This window comes from Piliocolobus tephrosceles, chromosome 8, assembly GCF_002776525.5.
Source record: "Piliocolobus tephrosceles isolate RC106 chromosome 8, ASM277652v3, whole genome shotgun sequence".
Classification (NCBI taxonomy): domain Eukaryota; kingdom Metazoa; phylum Chordata; class Mammalia; order Primates; family Cercopithecidae; genus Piliocolobus; species Piliocolobus tephrosceles.
In genome coordinates this window covers 58,767,659-58,783,092 of record NC_045441.1, presented here as the reverse complement: position 1 = coordinate 58,783,092, position 15,434 = coordinate 58,767,659, and the positions used below count along the sequence as shown (strand labels likewise).

Here is a 15,434-nt window from a genome sequence, read left to right as displayed (position 1 = left end):
CACAGAAGGCAGATCATCCATGCTTTTCTTCAAGGGAATGGAACCAAGTGTACCAAACGTACTGAAACAAAGGTCTCTTTCTCCTTAAATCCACCTAGGATGCATTTCTCAGCCTCATCTCCATATACTCACCGAATAAGAAGAAATGAAATTAAAATTCGATGGGAGAAGGAGTCACTTGTCTCAAATCCCTTATTTCAGGGGCTCAGAAAGAGTTTCACTTAGGCAGGGTTTAGCATTCCTGAAGTGGGATTGGATTGAATTGAATTGCTTGACCCCTTTTTGATTTGTAAAAGTACTGTTACTTGGGAATTGCATCATTGGATAAGGGAATAAATAATTTAATTTTTTAACATTCATTATAAACACACAAAAATTATGCTTTGAGTCTGACATTTATGTGGTGTGTGTGTGTTCTGAATAGCAGGACCATTCCTTTTTTTTCTTTATTTTTAGACAAAGTCCTACCCTGTCACCCAGGCTGGAGTGCAATGATGAGATCACAACTCACTGCAGCCTTGACCTCCTGGGCTCAAGAGATCCTCCCACCTCAGCACACACCTAGGGATAACAGGTGTGTACTACTATGCCCAGCTAATTTTTAAATTTTTTTGTAGAGACAGGGTCGCAAACTTCTAAGCTGGTCTCAAACTTCTGAGCTCAAGCCATCTTCCTGCCTTGGCCTCCCAAAGTGCTCGGATTACAGGTATGAGCCACCTCACCTGGCCTGTTTGTTTCAAATACAAGGCTGAAGGTCCTTACCAAAGTGTCCGCCAGGTCTTTCCGATAGACATATATCCGGCCAGATGCCTCGAGGGATTTGGAGATGACTAAGTCATTCGGCTGAAGTTCATGCTTTCCTTTATTTGGAAAAAAAAAAAAAAAAGGAATAATCAGAAATACAAGAGTAGCAGCAGTAGGCCTACACAGTACACTTCAGTGAAACTACCAAAGAAAAATACTTAAAAGTAAATAGAACTTAAAGTGGATTAGTCCAGTTCTGCACACTCTATACAATGACAAAAGTGGCATCACGAACAGCTCTCACTGCTCAGTGGCCAGAAAGTGGAGTCCTCTTGCAGTTCTTTCCTATAACATTTAGTCATTGTTTGGAACACAGAACAGTTTAAGAGAAAAAGTAAAATTTACTCATCTAAGATAACAATACCATGTTAACACTGGTTACATTTAGGTCTATTTTGGTTCTGATTTTTATATAACTGTGTGTATATATACACACACAAATTGCATTGATTTGCAATGATTTATGCCTACACATTTATAATTATTGTGGATACACATATACATTTGTAATTATTCCATAATTTTATATTCTGATATTCTTATAAGCACTTTATCTGCTTAACAAAATTATTTACATATGTCATATTTAATTGGTTATATACTAGTTCATTATACCATCATTTAATCTTTCCTCTATTGTTGAACATTTAATGGCTAATTTTTTGGGTCATATAAATTAGATGGCATGATGTATGTTAAGTACTGGCACGGGGCCTGGCACATAACTGGCGTTTGGTAAATGGGATCTATTATTGTATCAGCCATAATATATATTGCTGAAGTCAACATCTTTATGTTTAAATCTTTGTCTGCTTATAAATGATTTTCTTAAGACGGACTCCCAGTATTAGAATTACTAGGTCAAAGGGAATGAAAATTTTTTAAGTTTTTGATACAAGCCACCAAATTGTTTCTGATTTTTATTTTTTAAAAAAGACAATATATTTTCCTAAAACATAGGTATAAAACTTGCGCACTGACCAACACTGATCATTACTTTTTTTTTGAGACGGAGTTGCGCTCTGTCACCCAGGCTGGAGAGCACTCATGCGATCTCAGCTCACTGCAACCTCTGCTTTCTGGGTTCAAGTGATTCTCCCACCTCAGCCTCCTGAGTAGCTGAGATTACAGGTGCCTGCTACCATGCCTGGCTAATTCTGTATTTTCCGTAGAGATGGAGTTTCACCATGTTGTCTAGACTGATCGTGAACTCCTGACCTCAAGTGATCCACCTGCCTTGGCCTCCCAGAGTGCTGGGATTACAGGCATGAGCCACCGCACCCAGCCTGGTCAATACTTTTTGTAAGTTTACTATTTTGCTAATACAAAAAGTAGATTCTCTGTTTACTTTGTGTTTCTTAACTAGTAGGTTGAGTATTTTTCATATATTCCTCTTCCATCTTATTTCTCTTGATGAAAATTGTTCCTATCCTTTGACCATTTTCTACCACAGTTGGAGCCCTCTTATAACATAATAGCTTTCTTCCTAGAAAATGCCCTCCTCCTAACTACAAAATGCATATGGGAGTAGACTAAAGCCATATTAAAGTTTATTTCACTGTGACACAATCAACTTCTCCTAAGGTAGCTGTTCGGTTATCCAGCATGATTGGGAAATGTAATATTCCATATGCCTTTTCTAGATAATTGACCCAAATGCAAAGTGTTGTTTTGAACATTTCTGTTTAATACAGAGTACACAAATAATAATCTAATATATTCTTTATGGCCCAGCATTAGAAAGATCCACAGTACTATAATGTTGGGCTGGTGACATGTATAGTGGATGGTGTCACATGGCTGGGTTCTGAAGCTTCATCTCCTGGGTTCCATCTGCTCCTTCTTTGTTCAGCTATGATTTCCTGCAGCCCTTTCTGTGCCTATGTATACCTTAAATCTGAATTTATGAGAGCCATTCACACTTTATAGAATAAAATGTCATAACTTTCTGATAGCATTTTTCTATTTGCTGAGAAATATTTTTCCCCTTATTTTCAGGTTTGTCATACACTATGAAAGATTAAAACTGATAGAATTTTAACCTCTGAATAACTGGGTAGTTTATTGTTACTACATACATATAACTACCCTGGGTAAAAAACAGCTAAAAACCTACCAAAGCTATGAGAATGATACTATTATTCCTTTTAAAAAATCCTTAAAACCTCCAACATCTCTGACATCTTAAAACTTTTTTTTTGACAAAAATAAAGAAAAAACTCACCATTTCTTTTTGAAGTAGCACTAAAATATAATTTATTAAAAATGATGTAATTAGAACAAGGAATGCATTAAGCTCTTGAGTTTGTTTTCTTCGTTAAAACATTATTGTTTGGGGGATAAAAAGATGCAGGAAGAAAGGTTCCCTACAGACAAAAAAAAAAAAGGTAGAGGATGGAAAATAATGGCACATTGCCAAATATGTGGGATAATTCAAGAGATACGCTGATATTTCTAGTGATGATTAGCAATGGGTCTATACACATTACAACGCTATTGCCCATCCTGATGAATCTAATTTAATAGAGTGTGAAAATGGTATTTCACAGCCACCAAATAGATACTGGACAGTGAAAGAGCCGCTCATTAATTGCCAGCTTCTCATGAGGCCCTGGGTTGACTCTCAGTCAGCTCCCAAAGGAGACGGGTCTCAGTTTTCCTGCAAAGTTCATTCAGCTCTTCCTTCTCTGGCACCTTCTGTCTGAATGGGGACCCCAGGATCATTCTCTGTAATGGTACTACCTTGAGAGGCAGACGCTCAAGCTTAATACTGCTTAATTAAGCAGTATTGATAAAGCTTAATACTGTTTAAAATCTTTTTATATTTTTGGTCACTTGAAAATTAAATATACATTTATCATACCTATTTGAAATATATTATCAAAAATCGAACCACTTTCTGATTAAAATTCATTTAGCCCATATGTTTCTCAAATTCTTTTATCTAGATCATGTTTTGCTAAGATATACAATTAGAGCCCTGGGAGAGGGGGGAGGGATTCTTATATATTAGGCCCGAGGAGAAGGGCTTCATTTGCATATGTAATCAGCCAGCTTGTAGGACCATTTCACCTGCCTGTGAGCAACAAAGCCATAGGAACAAGGTACTTTACCCTCAAGTACATTCTGATACTCATTTTCCAACTGGAGAATGATAACAAAGGGTAAACAGGAATGCAGTTTATCTGCTCCCCTCCTCCGCCCGCATCTCTGGTTGATTAGTCCATACAGTGCTCACGTTTTTCAACTACTGATGCTAAGTCACTTTCTTTGTATTTTTTTCTCAGGGTTAAGGAGATATTAAATAAAGATTGCAAACCAAAAAAGGAGGCCAGCAACACAGATCTGACAGGCTCCAGTGAAAACGAAGGGGTCTGTTCAAGCCGCACAGATCAATAGTGTCAGCTTGTAATCTGTGTGATCTTATTCAAAACAGACAATAAACCATTCTCTGAGGATAAATAAGGCCCAACAGAAGGAGAAGCTGTAACCAGGCCTCACTCCCCTCGTCCACCTAAAGGAATATTGCCGTGTGAGCTTTCAGCTTATTGTACAGTTTGTCTTTCTTTCAATAGGGAGTCTTTAACTATTAAACTGTCAGCCCTCAATAGGACTGGTTCAAGGCCATCTTTCCTTTTTTTCCCCCCAAAGTAATTTCACTCTTTAGCAATTTCCCAAGTTAATTTAAATAGGAAAATAGAAGGCTTATCTAGAGTACAAAATATGAAAAGCTTTGTAATGTATTTCAAAACACTGGCATGCCTCTCTATTCAGTTCTTGGGGAGGAAATTCAGTATCCCACAGTACCCAACTGTTGTCATGGAAACACTTCTGGTAGGCAGCTTCTTATTGTTACTGTGGTCATCCAGCTGCGGGCCCAGAAGGGAGGAGCTGCACTTTTACTCTACAAAAATGCCAACTCCCTCCTTTTGAAGGAGATCAGTGAAAGATTAATATTCAAGGGTAGAAAACAACTTACCTCCAGAGAATGTGATGGCCACCAGAGCCAGATCCTCTTCGGCATACTGGATCTTTTCTGCCACGAATTTTAGGATCTCTTGGGCTGTACTGGAAACTTTTGCCTTCACACTGACATAGGAGTGCTCTGTTATATACACGTGGCAGAAAACTGCACAAGTGAAAAGAATTGTTTGGAGACAGAACAGTGGTCATGAGGTATAGACTTTTCCAAATCAAGGCACCTTGATCAACTTTTCTAAATCAACCCACCTTGCCATTCTCTTCAGTATAACACATATAGAGTTAGATTTTTTATATATGCACACAAGCGCCTGAGGGTATACGTCTATGAATGTGTGCTTGCAAACACGTGAAACTCAGATGTTATAAAGCTAGCCAACAAGCACAAGTAGTATTTAATCTTTTCATTCTGCAATGAGAGACCCGAGTCATACAAGTGTGTACTCATTGTAGAAACCATCTGACCATAATACAGTGGAATCTGTGGTGCACAGACTGTATTTTTAAATCCCTTCTTTGACAGTTGCCGAGATCTCCCAAAGCTGCATATTAAAAATTTTTCCTTTATACTCCATTTCAGGACAATCTCAGTGGCCCAATCAAGAACACTGTATTTTGCTATTAGAATTCTCATAAGTTTATCTAAAAATCTGTCATCTGCTTTGGTTTTTGAGTTCAGCTTTCTCAATCATTTAAGACTGACTCCATTTCTCCCATCAAGGTAGTGATGAATTTAGTTTCCAAATGGAGGTCACATTTCTAGCCTTTTTAATTTCCTTTTTTATTGTCTGTGGTGCTAATAATTATTACTAGGACATTATCACTGTCAGGGTGAATGGGTCCTGAAAAATGTTTTCTTTATGATATTAATAGCAGAAGCTGTTTTAATAGCAATGGAAGTAACTGACACATTGCCTCTTATATCAGCTACTATAAATGTATAAAACGCACCAGCTTCTTTCCAGTAGACAGAAGGACAATAATATACTTAGATATTCTACTCTTTGGTGTTGCAAAAAAAATTGAGAGTGAAGCTTCTGAAGAAATTTTATATGCAGTTTAAAATGTCACCACAAAAATAAGCCCAGGAATGTTTTCATAGAAATACAAATGAAGCAAAAGTCTAACTATGAGTTTATATGTATAGAACCTGAAAGTAAACACACCACCAGGAGACACTTGACATATTTGGTTTGGTTGGATATGTCACTAAAACAATGGCATGTAACAAATAGTTGTTTTGTATTTTGCCAACAGACTAGCGAGAGAAAAAAAGGCTTTCCTCCTTCCATAGAAAGATGGAATTTTTAAGCAAGGCAAAATCTGACTATAAACTACTATATGCGGGTTAAGTTTACATCTTGCTAAATAAACTGATAAACAAAAAGAGGCTGGGGGCCTTGAAATACTTTGCCTTTTTGCAGCTCAGCTTGGAAAACTGTATGATGAAACTTCAAGACAAATGGGCAAGGAAGGTCAGCAACAAAGGAATTAGGAAGTTAGATAATTTTGTTTTCTCTTTCACTTGGCACGGATGACAAATAATATGAGTCAACAGAACCATCTATCAGCAGCATTATATACAAACACTATCTGAAGGAATAAGCATCTTTGTGGCTTCTTTTACAAGTTCCAGAAATCGGGCAAATATTAGATGATCACACTCAGAATTTCAGCATATGAAGAAAGATGAGTCAGAAGAGAGAGTCTGTGAGTCACAGTTGCAATAAAATTTTAATTTGCTGTGTTTTCCAGCTCTGCACTTGACTCAACCTCTATCTAAAAGGAGAAAACCATTGTTAATATTTCTTGTTCCTCTTTAAAACATTAACATAGAAAAGCACTTCAGCATCTTCAGGATTCTAAAAAGGTGTTTCCCCTTGTGTTGGATGAACAGCCCTCTTCAGGGGAAGCCATGAGCCTCTTCCACAAAAATAAGCAGTGACTGAGGACACAGCAGATGGGCGGCACTGCCCACACAGCCTGACCTTGCAGGAGCTTCTACTGTACAGCCTTCTCTCCATTATTCTCTCTAAGAGTTTCTTCTCGTGGACTAGGTCATGGACTGACTCAGCCCAAATCTGCACATTGACTTTGGTGATCCTTCCAGTTAATCATAGGCAATGGGCTGATGAAGGCAGGGAGAAAATGGTTCTAGGAGAAAATGGTGAGTTTCCTGTTCATTTTTACCTCTTCTCAAAAATGCAAGGAGGCTCTAGGCATTGTCTCCTTCCCTTGCTTCCCAAATTATAAGCATCCTTGGTGCTTGGGACAGTATTATGTGATCTAAGAAAACTATAATGCTCAAAGAAAGAAAAGAAAAACATGCTATTTGATGCTAACATGCTTATCTGACAGCTAGAAATGAAGGTTAGTCAGGCTGATATGCCAATGTAGGAGAAAAATGGTGGCTAACTGCTACCTACCCCCAAACCCTCACTTCAAACCATACTCACTTTCCTCTGTTTCAGTCACAGTTCCTCTATGCTGGAGCCAGTTCTCCTTAAGACTGAATTGGTGGAAAAGGGCTTTATTCTGTGAGATTGGAGAAAGAGAACAATGAATGAATGCATTCCTGCCCTTTGGAAAACCATAGCTGTTTACAACATGTTCCAAAAGAGCCAGCCAATTTTTTTTTTTTAAATATGAAATCCACCCATCCAATCTTAGAGAAATAAACTGGGAGTCGCCCCGACTAATGCAAATGGTGGTGGAGATTCTGAGCAATCAGATGGGCCTGGGCTAAGGCCAGCAGCAGGCCAAAAGTCCTTATATAATACCCTGCAACATGACTTTTCACATCTAGCTATTACAAACATCCATAGTCTCCTGAGATAAACATCATTTCCCCATTCCAACATGAATCTATAAGGCGTATTATCACAATCTGATCCTCTGCTATTACATTTTTCACAGAAGCAACTTTGAGATGGTTTCAATACCTCTGCCATAGTACAGTGACTTTCCTAAGGGACACAGGCATACTGTTCATTATGATTATCCACCTGATATAGCTGTGTCTCCAAAACTTGTGCCTGATATCTCAGTCCATATTTCCCCTTTATCAAATTGGACTGAGAACACATTCCCACTTGCTACCTTCTCTTTCTGTTGTATTAAAAGTGCAAATGTTTTCCTTATAAGACTTCTTTCCTCTTAGAGTCAAGATTCCTCCTACCTGGATTTTTTTTTTTTTTTGACATAAACATCTTAAAATTCAAATTTATATCACTCCAGGGATAGCAGGAAGCCCTGAGACTCTAAAATGCACCACAAAACCAGCAGAATGTCAAAAAGTCAAGGGTACACAGCTAAAATCGGATCTGCACCAGCACAGGAATAACTAAAGCAAAGCAGGAAAGCACAGGGAAGCTGCAACCCCAGGTGCCCCACCTTGTTGGGTTCCGCTCAAGGCAGTATTCATTTTAATTTTGAAACACGCCAAGGGAGGCAAGGCAAGGTCTCTAAACCGGATCACCTAATTTTAGGTACACAAGCATCTGCTTACCTTTTTTTGTGGTGAATATTCATCCACAGTGCTGAAAGGAAAAATGGCAAGAAGTCAGTCTTTGTCCCAAACCCAGAATAATGCAGTTATTGTTATGGAAGACTAATTTTCCAGCACTAGGCAGAGGATTTTGCTCTTTAAAAAAGATAAAACACAGTATTCATTAATTCACTATGTACAACACACTTGACATTGGGCTCTGAATTTCAAATGAGCCAGGAAGTAAAGAAGTTATGGATTCAACAGATGTATTTTGCCTTCTACCCACAGAAAGTGAAGCTCAGAAGTGAGGGAGGAACTGGATCTGCTCAGTCCATGGGAACTCAGTCCACAGAAATGAGGATTTAAAAAAACTGCAATATTCAGTCCGTAGACATAAGTTTTCTCATACAGTGATAGTGATAGATTTTAGGTGAAATTACTGCTATTTAGATAGCTAAGTCATTCAGGCAAGGCACATCTTCTCTAGGATGTGTCTCTGTGTAGTGGAACAGGGAACACTGCCCATCTCTGATCATCTCCGCAGATTCCCACCTTCAAGTGCCCTCTGAACGCCACCTCCACTTACAAAGGAGCCAGTACCGGGGCCAATTTCATACATCATTAGGTGAACTATAAATTAAAGGTATGAGTCTTGCTCTCAGAAAGGAACACTTTCTCCTCTATTTGTGTACTGGGGCTAGAGAAAAAAAAAGTCACGAGTTTTACATTTAGGGCTTGAGTCTTATTCTAGAATCTAAAGCTATTTCATAATCTTATAAAAATAGGCAAGAATCATTTCTTTCTTTCTTTCTTTCTTTTGTTTTATTTTTATTTTTTGAGACATAGTCTAACTCTCTTACCCAGGCTAGAGTGCAGTGGCGTGATCACGTTCACTGCAGCCTTGACCTCCAGGACTCAAGTGATCCTCCTGCCTCAGCCTCCCAAGTAGCTGGAACTACAGGCATGTACCACCATGCCCAGCTAAGTTTCTATTTTTGGTAGAGGTGGGGTCTCACTATGTTGTCCAGGATGGTCTTAAACTCCTAAACTCTTGGACACAAGTGATTCTCCCACCTCCACCTCCCAAAGTGCTGGGATTACAGGTGTGAGTCACTGTGCCAACCAAGAATCATTTCTTTATGTCATTTTCTTATTTTATTCTATTATTTACCATTTTTGTGTAGGTTTTTAAAATGGAATGTATTAAATTTCCATTAATGTATTTGACGAAATATGTTCACATGTATTAAACCATGAATTAAAGTTTCCCAGCTATAACAGGTCTGCCTCATAGCACAGAGCAACTTCCATATGGGGGATTATTTTGATGACAAGGTTGTCCTTTTTTTCCTTGTTTGATTTCATTTATTAGTTCATATTTTCATATAAGTCTTAGGCTATGGAAACTTAACATAATGTACACTGTAATAAAAGAAGACCACCAACATTTTCAACATTCATCTCTAAGGTACTGTGCTAACTTGCACTTTACTTTCAAATCTCTCAATGTAAGATTTTGGTGATTGAGGACTAAAGTATACACACAGTTTGCTACCTAAGATTAACTTATACAGATGTTTCACTTGCAATGAGGTCTCCCTTTACTAAAACTAACTCAAGCTTTAAATCACAAATTAGTCATCTGAAAGGTTTGAATTAACACTTTCCATGAGAGTTGCAATTTGTGACTGTTGAAATCGTAACAGAAGCTTTTGACAATAAATGTGCTTTATGTTTACGAAATATACACTGTAAATCAGGTAACGAGTTTTCCTTTTAGATGAACTCTGTGGCTAAATCTGAAAACTGACTTGATGTTTTCTTTACCAAAATTAGTAAGGGGACTTAATGGTAATATCACTAATGGTAAAGTTGGGTGTTGCCAATCTAAAAGATTAATGACGGATACCTAGGGGACACTTAGACATGCCAAGAGTCATTGAGTAAATGGCTCTTTAAAATCTTTCTAAATTGATAAAGAAACCTCAGGGAACCCATAAAATTGAGCTTTTAAAATGCTCCACAGGCTGGGTGTGGTAACTCACACCTGTAATCCCGGTACTTTGGGAGGCTGAGGCAGGCAAATCACCTGAGGTTGGGAGTTCAAGACCAGCCTGGCCAACATAGTGAAACCCCATCTCTACTAAAAATACAAAAAAGTAGCCAGGTGTGGTGGTGCATGTCTGTAATCCCAGCTACTCAGGAGGCTGAGGCACGAAAATTGCTCAAACCCAGGAGGTGGAGGTTGCAGTGAGCCAAGATCACGCGGCTGTATTCCAGCCTGAGTGGCAGAGTGACTATATCTCAAAAAATAAAATAAAATAAAATGTTCCACAACTCCCTGAGACCTATTTATTAAACTTTTCCTCCCTATTCCATAGAGATAGTTACAAGCCCCAAAATGACAAGTTACATAGACTTTTAAAATTAAGTAATAATTTACTAACTGTTTTTATGCACCCGGTTGTTATGGCCCAGGCTGTTTTTACCATACAAAACGGGGTTAAAACAATAGTCAACGAGCTGAATTCCATGTTCTTTCATTTGGAGTTATAAGAACAAAACACACAATTTACTACTAGAAAAGCTAGGGCATCAAGATGAATCTGAGTCAAAATGTTCAAAATCAACTTTTATGTATAAGGCATTCCAAATTCTATCATATTTGCTGCTGTTTTCTTTCATTAACCATAATTAGGAAAATGAAATACTTACTGACGACGGTGCATTCCAAGTATCTTTTGAAATTCTTTCAATTCTTTCTCAAGTATTGGATATTCATAAACATCATCCAGTACATTCCTATATATGGTCTGGAGAAAAAAGACAAATGACAGCTGAGTGGTTGAAAACCCATTTTGTAGGGATTAAGACTCATACCATGGCTATCCTAACAGAGGAAATAAGGAGGGATCCAGGACAATGCGCAGGTTTCACCAGGTGCCAATGAGATCCAGAGTGGGATCATAACTCGTAGCTTCTCTGTCAACTGCCATGGCTCTCCATCTGCTTTCAGGGCCGTAGGTGGAAATTCTGGAAAGAGAACTCTAGAGATCTCTGGCTAGCTGGCTACTAGAGATTTCCATGCCCATTCTATACCTTAAAAAATAATAGGCCAGGCATGGTGGCTCACGCCTGTAATCCCAGCACTTTGGGAGGCTAAGGCAGGCAGACCACGAGGTCAGGAGATGGAGAACATCATGTCTAACACAGTGAAACCGCGTCTCTACTAAAAATACAAAAAAAAAAAAAAAAAAAAAAAAAAATAGGCATGTGTGGTAGTGGGTGCCTGTAATCCCAGCTACTTGGGAGACTGAGGCAGGAGAATGGCATGAACCCAGGAGGTGGGGCTTGCAGTGAGCCAAGATTGCGCCACTGCACTCCAGCCTGGGCAACAGAGCGAGACTCCACCTCAGAATAATAATAATATCGGTTGGGTGTGGTGGCTCAGGCTGTAATCCCAACACTCTGGGAGGCTGAGTAGGAGCATTGCTTGAGCTGAGTACGAGATCAGCCTGGGCAACAAAGCAAGATTCTGTCTCTACAAAAAAGAAAAAATTAGCTGAGTGTGGTAGTGCACGCCTTTAGTCCCAGATAGTCGGGAGGTTGAGGTGCAAGGATCTCTCAAGCTCAAGAGTTTGAGGTTGCAGTGCACTATGACTGCGCCACTGCACTGCAGCCTGGGTAGCAGAGCAAGACCCTGTCTCAACACACACACACACACACACACAATTCCACATAATCATTTGGGAGAAAAAAGTCAATTAAATTAAATTAAGCAGTTGCTTTGAAAACAACATGAGTTTAAAAGAGTTGGTTAGACTCGTAAACAACTGGATGCCTAAATGACAACTAAATGCTGAATTCAAAGTGGTTTCCTTCATGAAAGGCTGAGTCTATTTAGGCAGTTGCCTACTCTGAACTAGAACTCTTCCTTGCTAGAATTCCATTCCATTCCTTCTCTGTCCTAACCTGTAGATTTAATATGATTTTGGTGGCAAAAGTAATCCAACTGTCTTACTAATCATCTCTCCAGATAATCATCTGTGTTGAAAAGATATTGAAGCCTATTAATTAGAAAAAATAAATCAGTTTGTCTCACTCTAAATGTAAATCTACATTATATCTATGTACACATTATTGCTTAAAATTCTCAAAGTATACCACGTCTGACAAATGTTTCATAGAACATACATTGTCAATATAGTTTTTAAATCATAATGTTTTACGTAAATATTATATATAGAGGACTGGTTACTTTAAACTTATAATGAATATCAACATATTAAGCTGTATCAAATTTTGAATGTTTTGGTTTACCTTCCTTAATTATTTCATTAGCAATCAAAATTTCCATGACTTTTAGATATGGAATATCAAGCTTCAGAAGTCAAAATAACTTATATATTCTCTGAATCACAACTTGACTATCACAAGAAAGTTGAATGACTGTTACCTACAAATGAGATTTTTAAAATGCATGAGTAAAAATAAAATTAGTTATTTTGCATCAAAGAATACCTGGAAATGTTGGATTACCTTTAAAAACATTTTTGAATGTTCATCTTCATGTAACCAGTCTTTGTATAGAGCAATCCACTGGGAAACAAGATGCAAGACTTTACGTTTCCTACGAGGAACATCTGAGTTTTCCTCTTTGCCTTGATACTTCTTAGCAGAATAGGTGCAAATGGTTAAGAAAAAATTATATTGTTGAAAATTTAAAAATATGAAGACATCCATTTACTCTTATTTTTACAAAATACATGAAGGCATACAAGCGTATAAACACGCAGGAAGAACAGAATATACGTAGGGAGAGCAAAGGGTGTGCACTGAAAAGAGCAAAAGTAAACTGAGGAAAATGACTGAAGTATACTCAGTGGGTAGCCAGGAAGTAAAGGGTCGGGCCATTTCACTGGCAGCTGCTGACATGCTTCCGTAGGCAACATGTGGTTAATGCCAGCCCGAGGAGATAGTAGGTGGCCCATTAATTTCAACAGTGACTCCAAGAAGAGAGCTCGCCTCAGTACACAGGTGAATACTATTTCAATACATTTTAGGTAAGAATGAGGCCAGGTGCTGTCTGGTCCTCAGAAATTCACATTCTGTAAAACCAGGTGCTTCTAAAGTAGTTCCAAATGAGTATAGATCTCTGGAACACAATTTGTAACATGATTCAAATGCCCACTCCTAGGAATTTACTTAAGAAAACATTGGCTACATGTGCAAACACAGAGGTAAAAGGGACTGCTAATTTTCATTTTGATTAAAATAAAAAATAACGGGAAATAACCTAAATGCCTCAGCAACTGAGAACGGTTGACTAAGTTATTACATATCCATTTAATGGACTATTCAGCAGCCATAAACATGATGGTCCAGTAGTACATTTACTGACAGAGAATATGCACAATGTATTGCTGAGTAGAAAAGCAAGTAAGAAAAGAACATGTTAGGATGATCTACTTCTGTTAACAATGTTTATTTATATGATTAATCTCACTATCTGGAGAGATATATATTAAATAGTTAACAGTGGCTTCTCAAGGTAATGAGGTTTTAGAGTACATGAATTATTTTTATTGTACTTATTAGCATTTCCTAATTTATATACAATGACCATATGTTAACTATGCTGTTAAAATTACATAAAAATAACAACCTCAAAGGCAAAGTGTTTAAATGACTAGGAATGCAACAGCAGCTTGGCATATTCTACACCGATCTATTCTTGTTGTCTCCAAAATGATAATTTCTGAGTGTCTTGGACACATTAAAAAGATGACTAGGAATAGGGAATGCTATGACATCAAACACTTGAGGGTTGTTGGACAGGATTATATATTCTTTAACACTGATATACAGTTGCAAAATTGGAATAAACTTTATGTCAGGCTTTGTAAATATTTTAAAATACAGTTTAGTCAATGTCTTCCCATCCTGCAAAAATACATTAAGACCACCTTTGATTTCCACCTGTGAAATAAACTCAGGCAAACACAAAAAAAGTTGCTATTTATTTTAGTTTTTCTCTTGAAAGGCAAAATATAATAAAGATTTATCCAGGCCAACCATGGTGGCTGATGCTTATAATCCCAGCACTTTGGGAGGCTGAGGCAGGAGGAGTGCTTGAGCCCAGGAGTTTAAGGTCAGCCCAGGCAAGAAAGTGAGACCTCATTTCTACAAAGAAAAAAATTAACTGGGTATGGTGATGCACATCAGTAAACCTAGCTAGTTGGGAGGCTGAGACAGGAGCCTGGGAGGTTTAGGCTGCAGTGAGCCATGATCAAGCCACTCTACTCAGCCTAGGCAACAGAGTAAGACATGTCTCAAAGATTTATCTTACATTATTTCCCCTTAAACAAATGTTCTTCTCTTCTTTTCCTGTGAATATAATACCTTCACTAATATAAAGAAATCAAGAAAATTAAGATATGCAATTTTTTAGGTCATCATGTATAAATGAAGATATGAACTTTGTATTCAAGCTGTATATATATGTTCTACAATTATGGAGTAGCAGAATGAAGTAATTGCAAGAAGCAACACTTCAACCATTCTCCATTCATAGACAGTTAACTGCTGTACCTTGTTTTCCTCCCTGCAAGATATATATTTAAAATATATTTACTGGTTAAATTTGCATTTGTATTAATCTGATTTCCAATATTAGGAAACAGACATTCTTTTACATTTTGTCTATACTAGATTACACTGATTTATAAATTTAGCTGCAGATAGAAATAGTGGGAAGGCATGTGGTGAGAGTTATAACTTCTATGTAATGCACAGAATATTAGCTGGCCCATAGTTCTGAATTTAATGCTCTTTATGATGCTATTAAATACTATTACAATAAAAATACTTATCTAAAATATCTAAAACCAGCACAAATAGCTTTAATCTATAAATAATGTTTTAAAACCATTGGGGAAAAAAACAAATAATTTAGACTACTTCTAAGAAGTTGGTTGTGGGGGAATATGCAACACATCTTCACTAAGATATGCATAAAATATCTCACATTAAATATAGATTCCGTTTTTGTTTGTGGTATTTCACAAAAGGCAGAGTGCAAATATACAGAAACAATAATAAAGAAAGACTTCCGGCTTAAAATGTTTTAGAGTTCATGGGTTTTGATTATTGGTAAAAA

The 15,434-nt window shown here is 37.6% G+C and overlaps 1 protein-coding gene across 1 annotated transcript in view; it reads right to left on the bottom strand.

Annotated features, from left to right (window-relative positions):
* RAPGEF5 (Rap guanine nucleotide exchange factor 5) overlaps positions 1-15,434 on the bottom strand; it is a 236,100-nt gene that overhangs the window by 27,933 nt on the left and 192,733 nt on the right. The window contains exons 13-18 of the mRNA XM_023216015.2: positions 12,815-12,959; positions 10,991-11,088; positions 8,294-8,324; positions 7,242-7,320; positions 4,784-4,933; positions 763-860 (exon numbers count right to left, since the gene is read on the bottom strand). Coding sequence (XP_023071783.2) covers positions 763-860; positions 4,784-4,933; positions 7,242-7,320; positions 8,294-8,324; positions 10,991-11,088; positions 12,815-12,959 — 601 coding nt within the window. The remainder of the gene's footprint in view (positions 1-762; positions 861-4,783; positions 4,934-7,241; positions 7,321-8,293; positions 8,325-10,990; positions 11,089-12,814; positions 12,960-15,434) is intronic.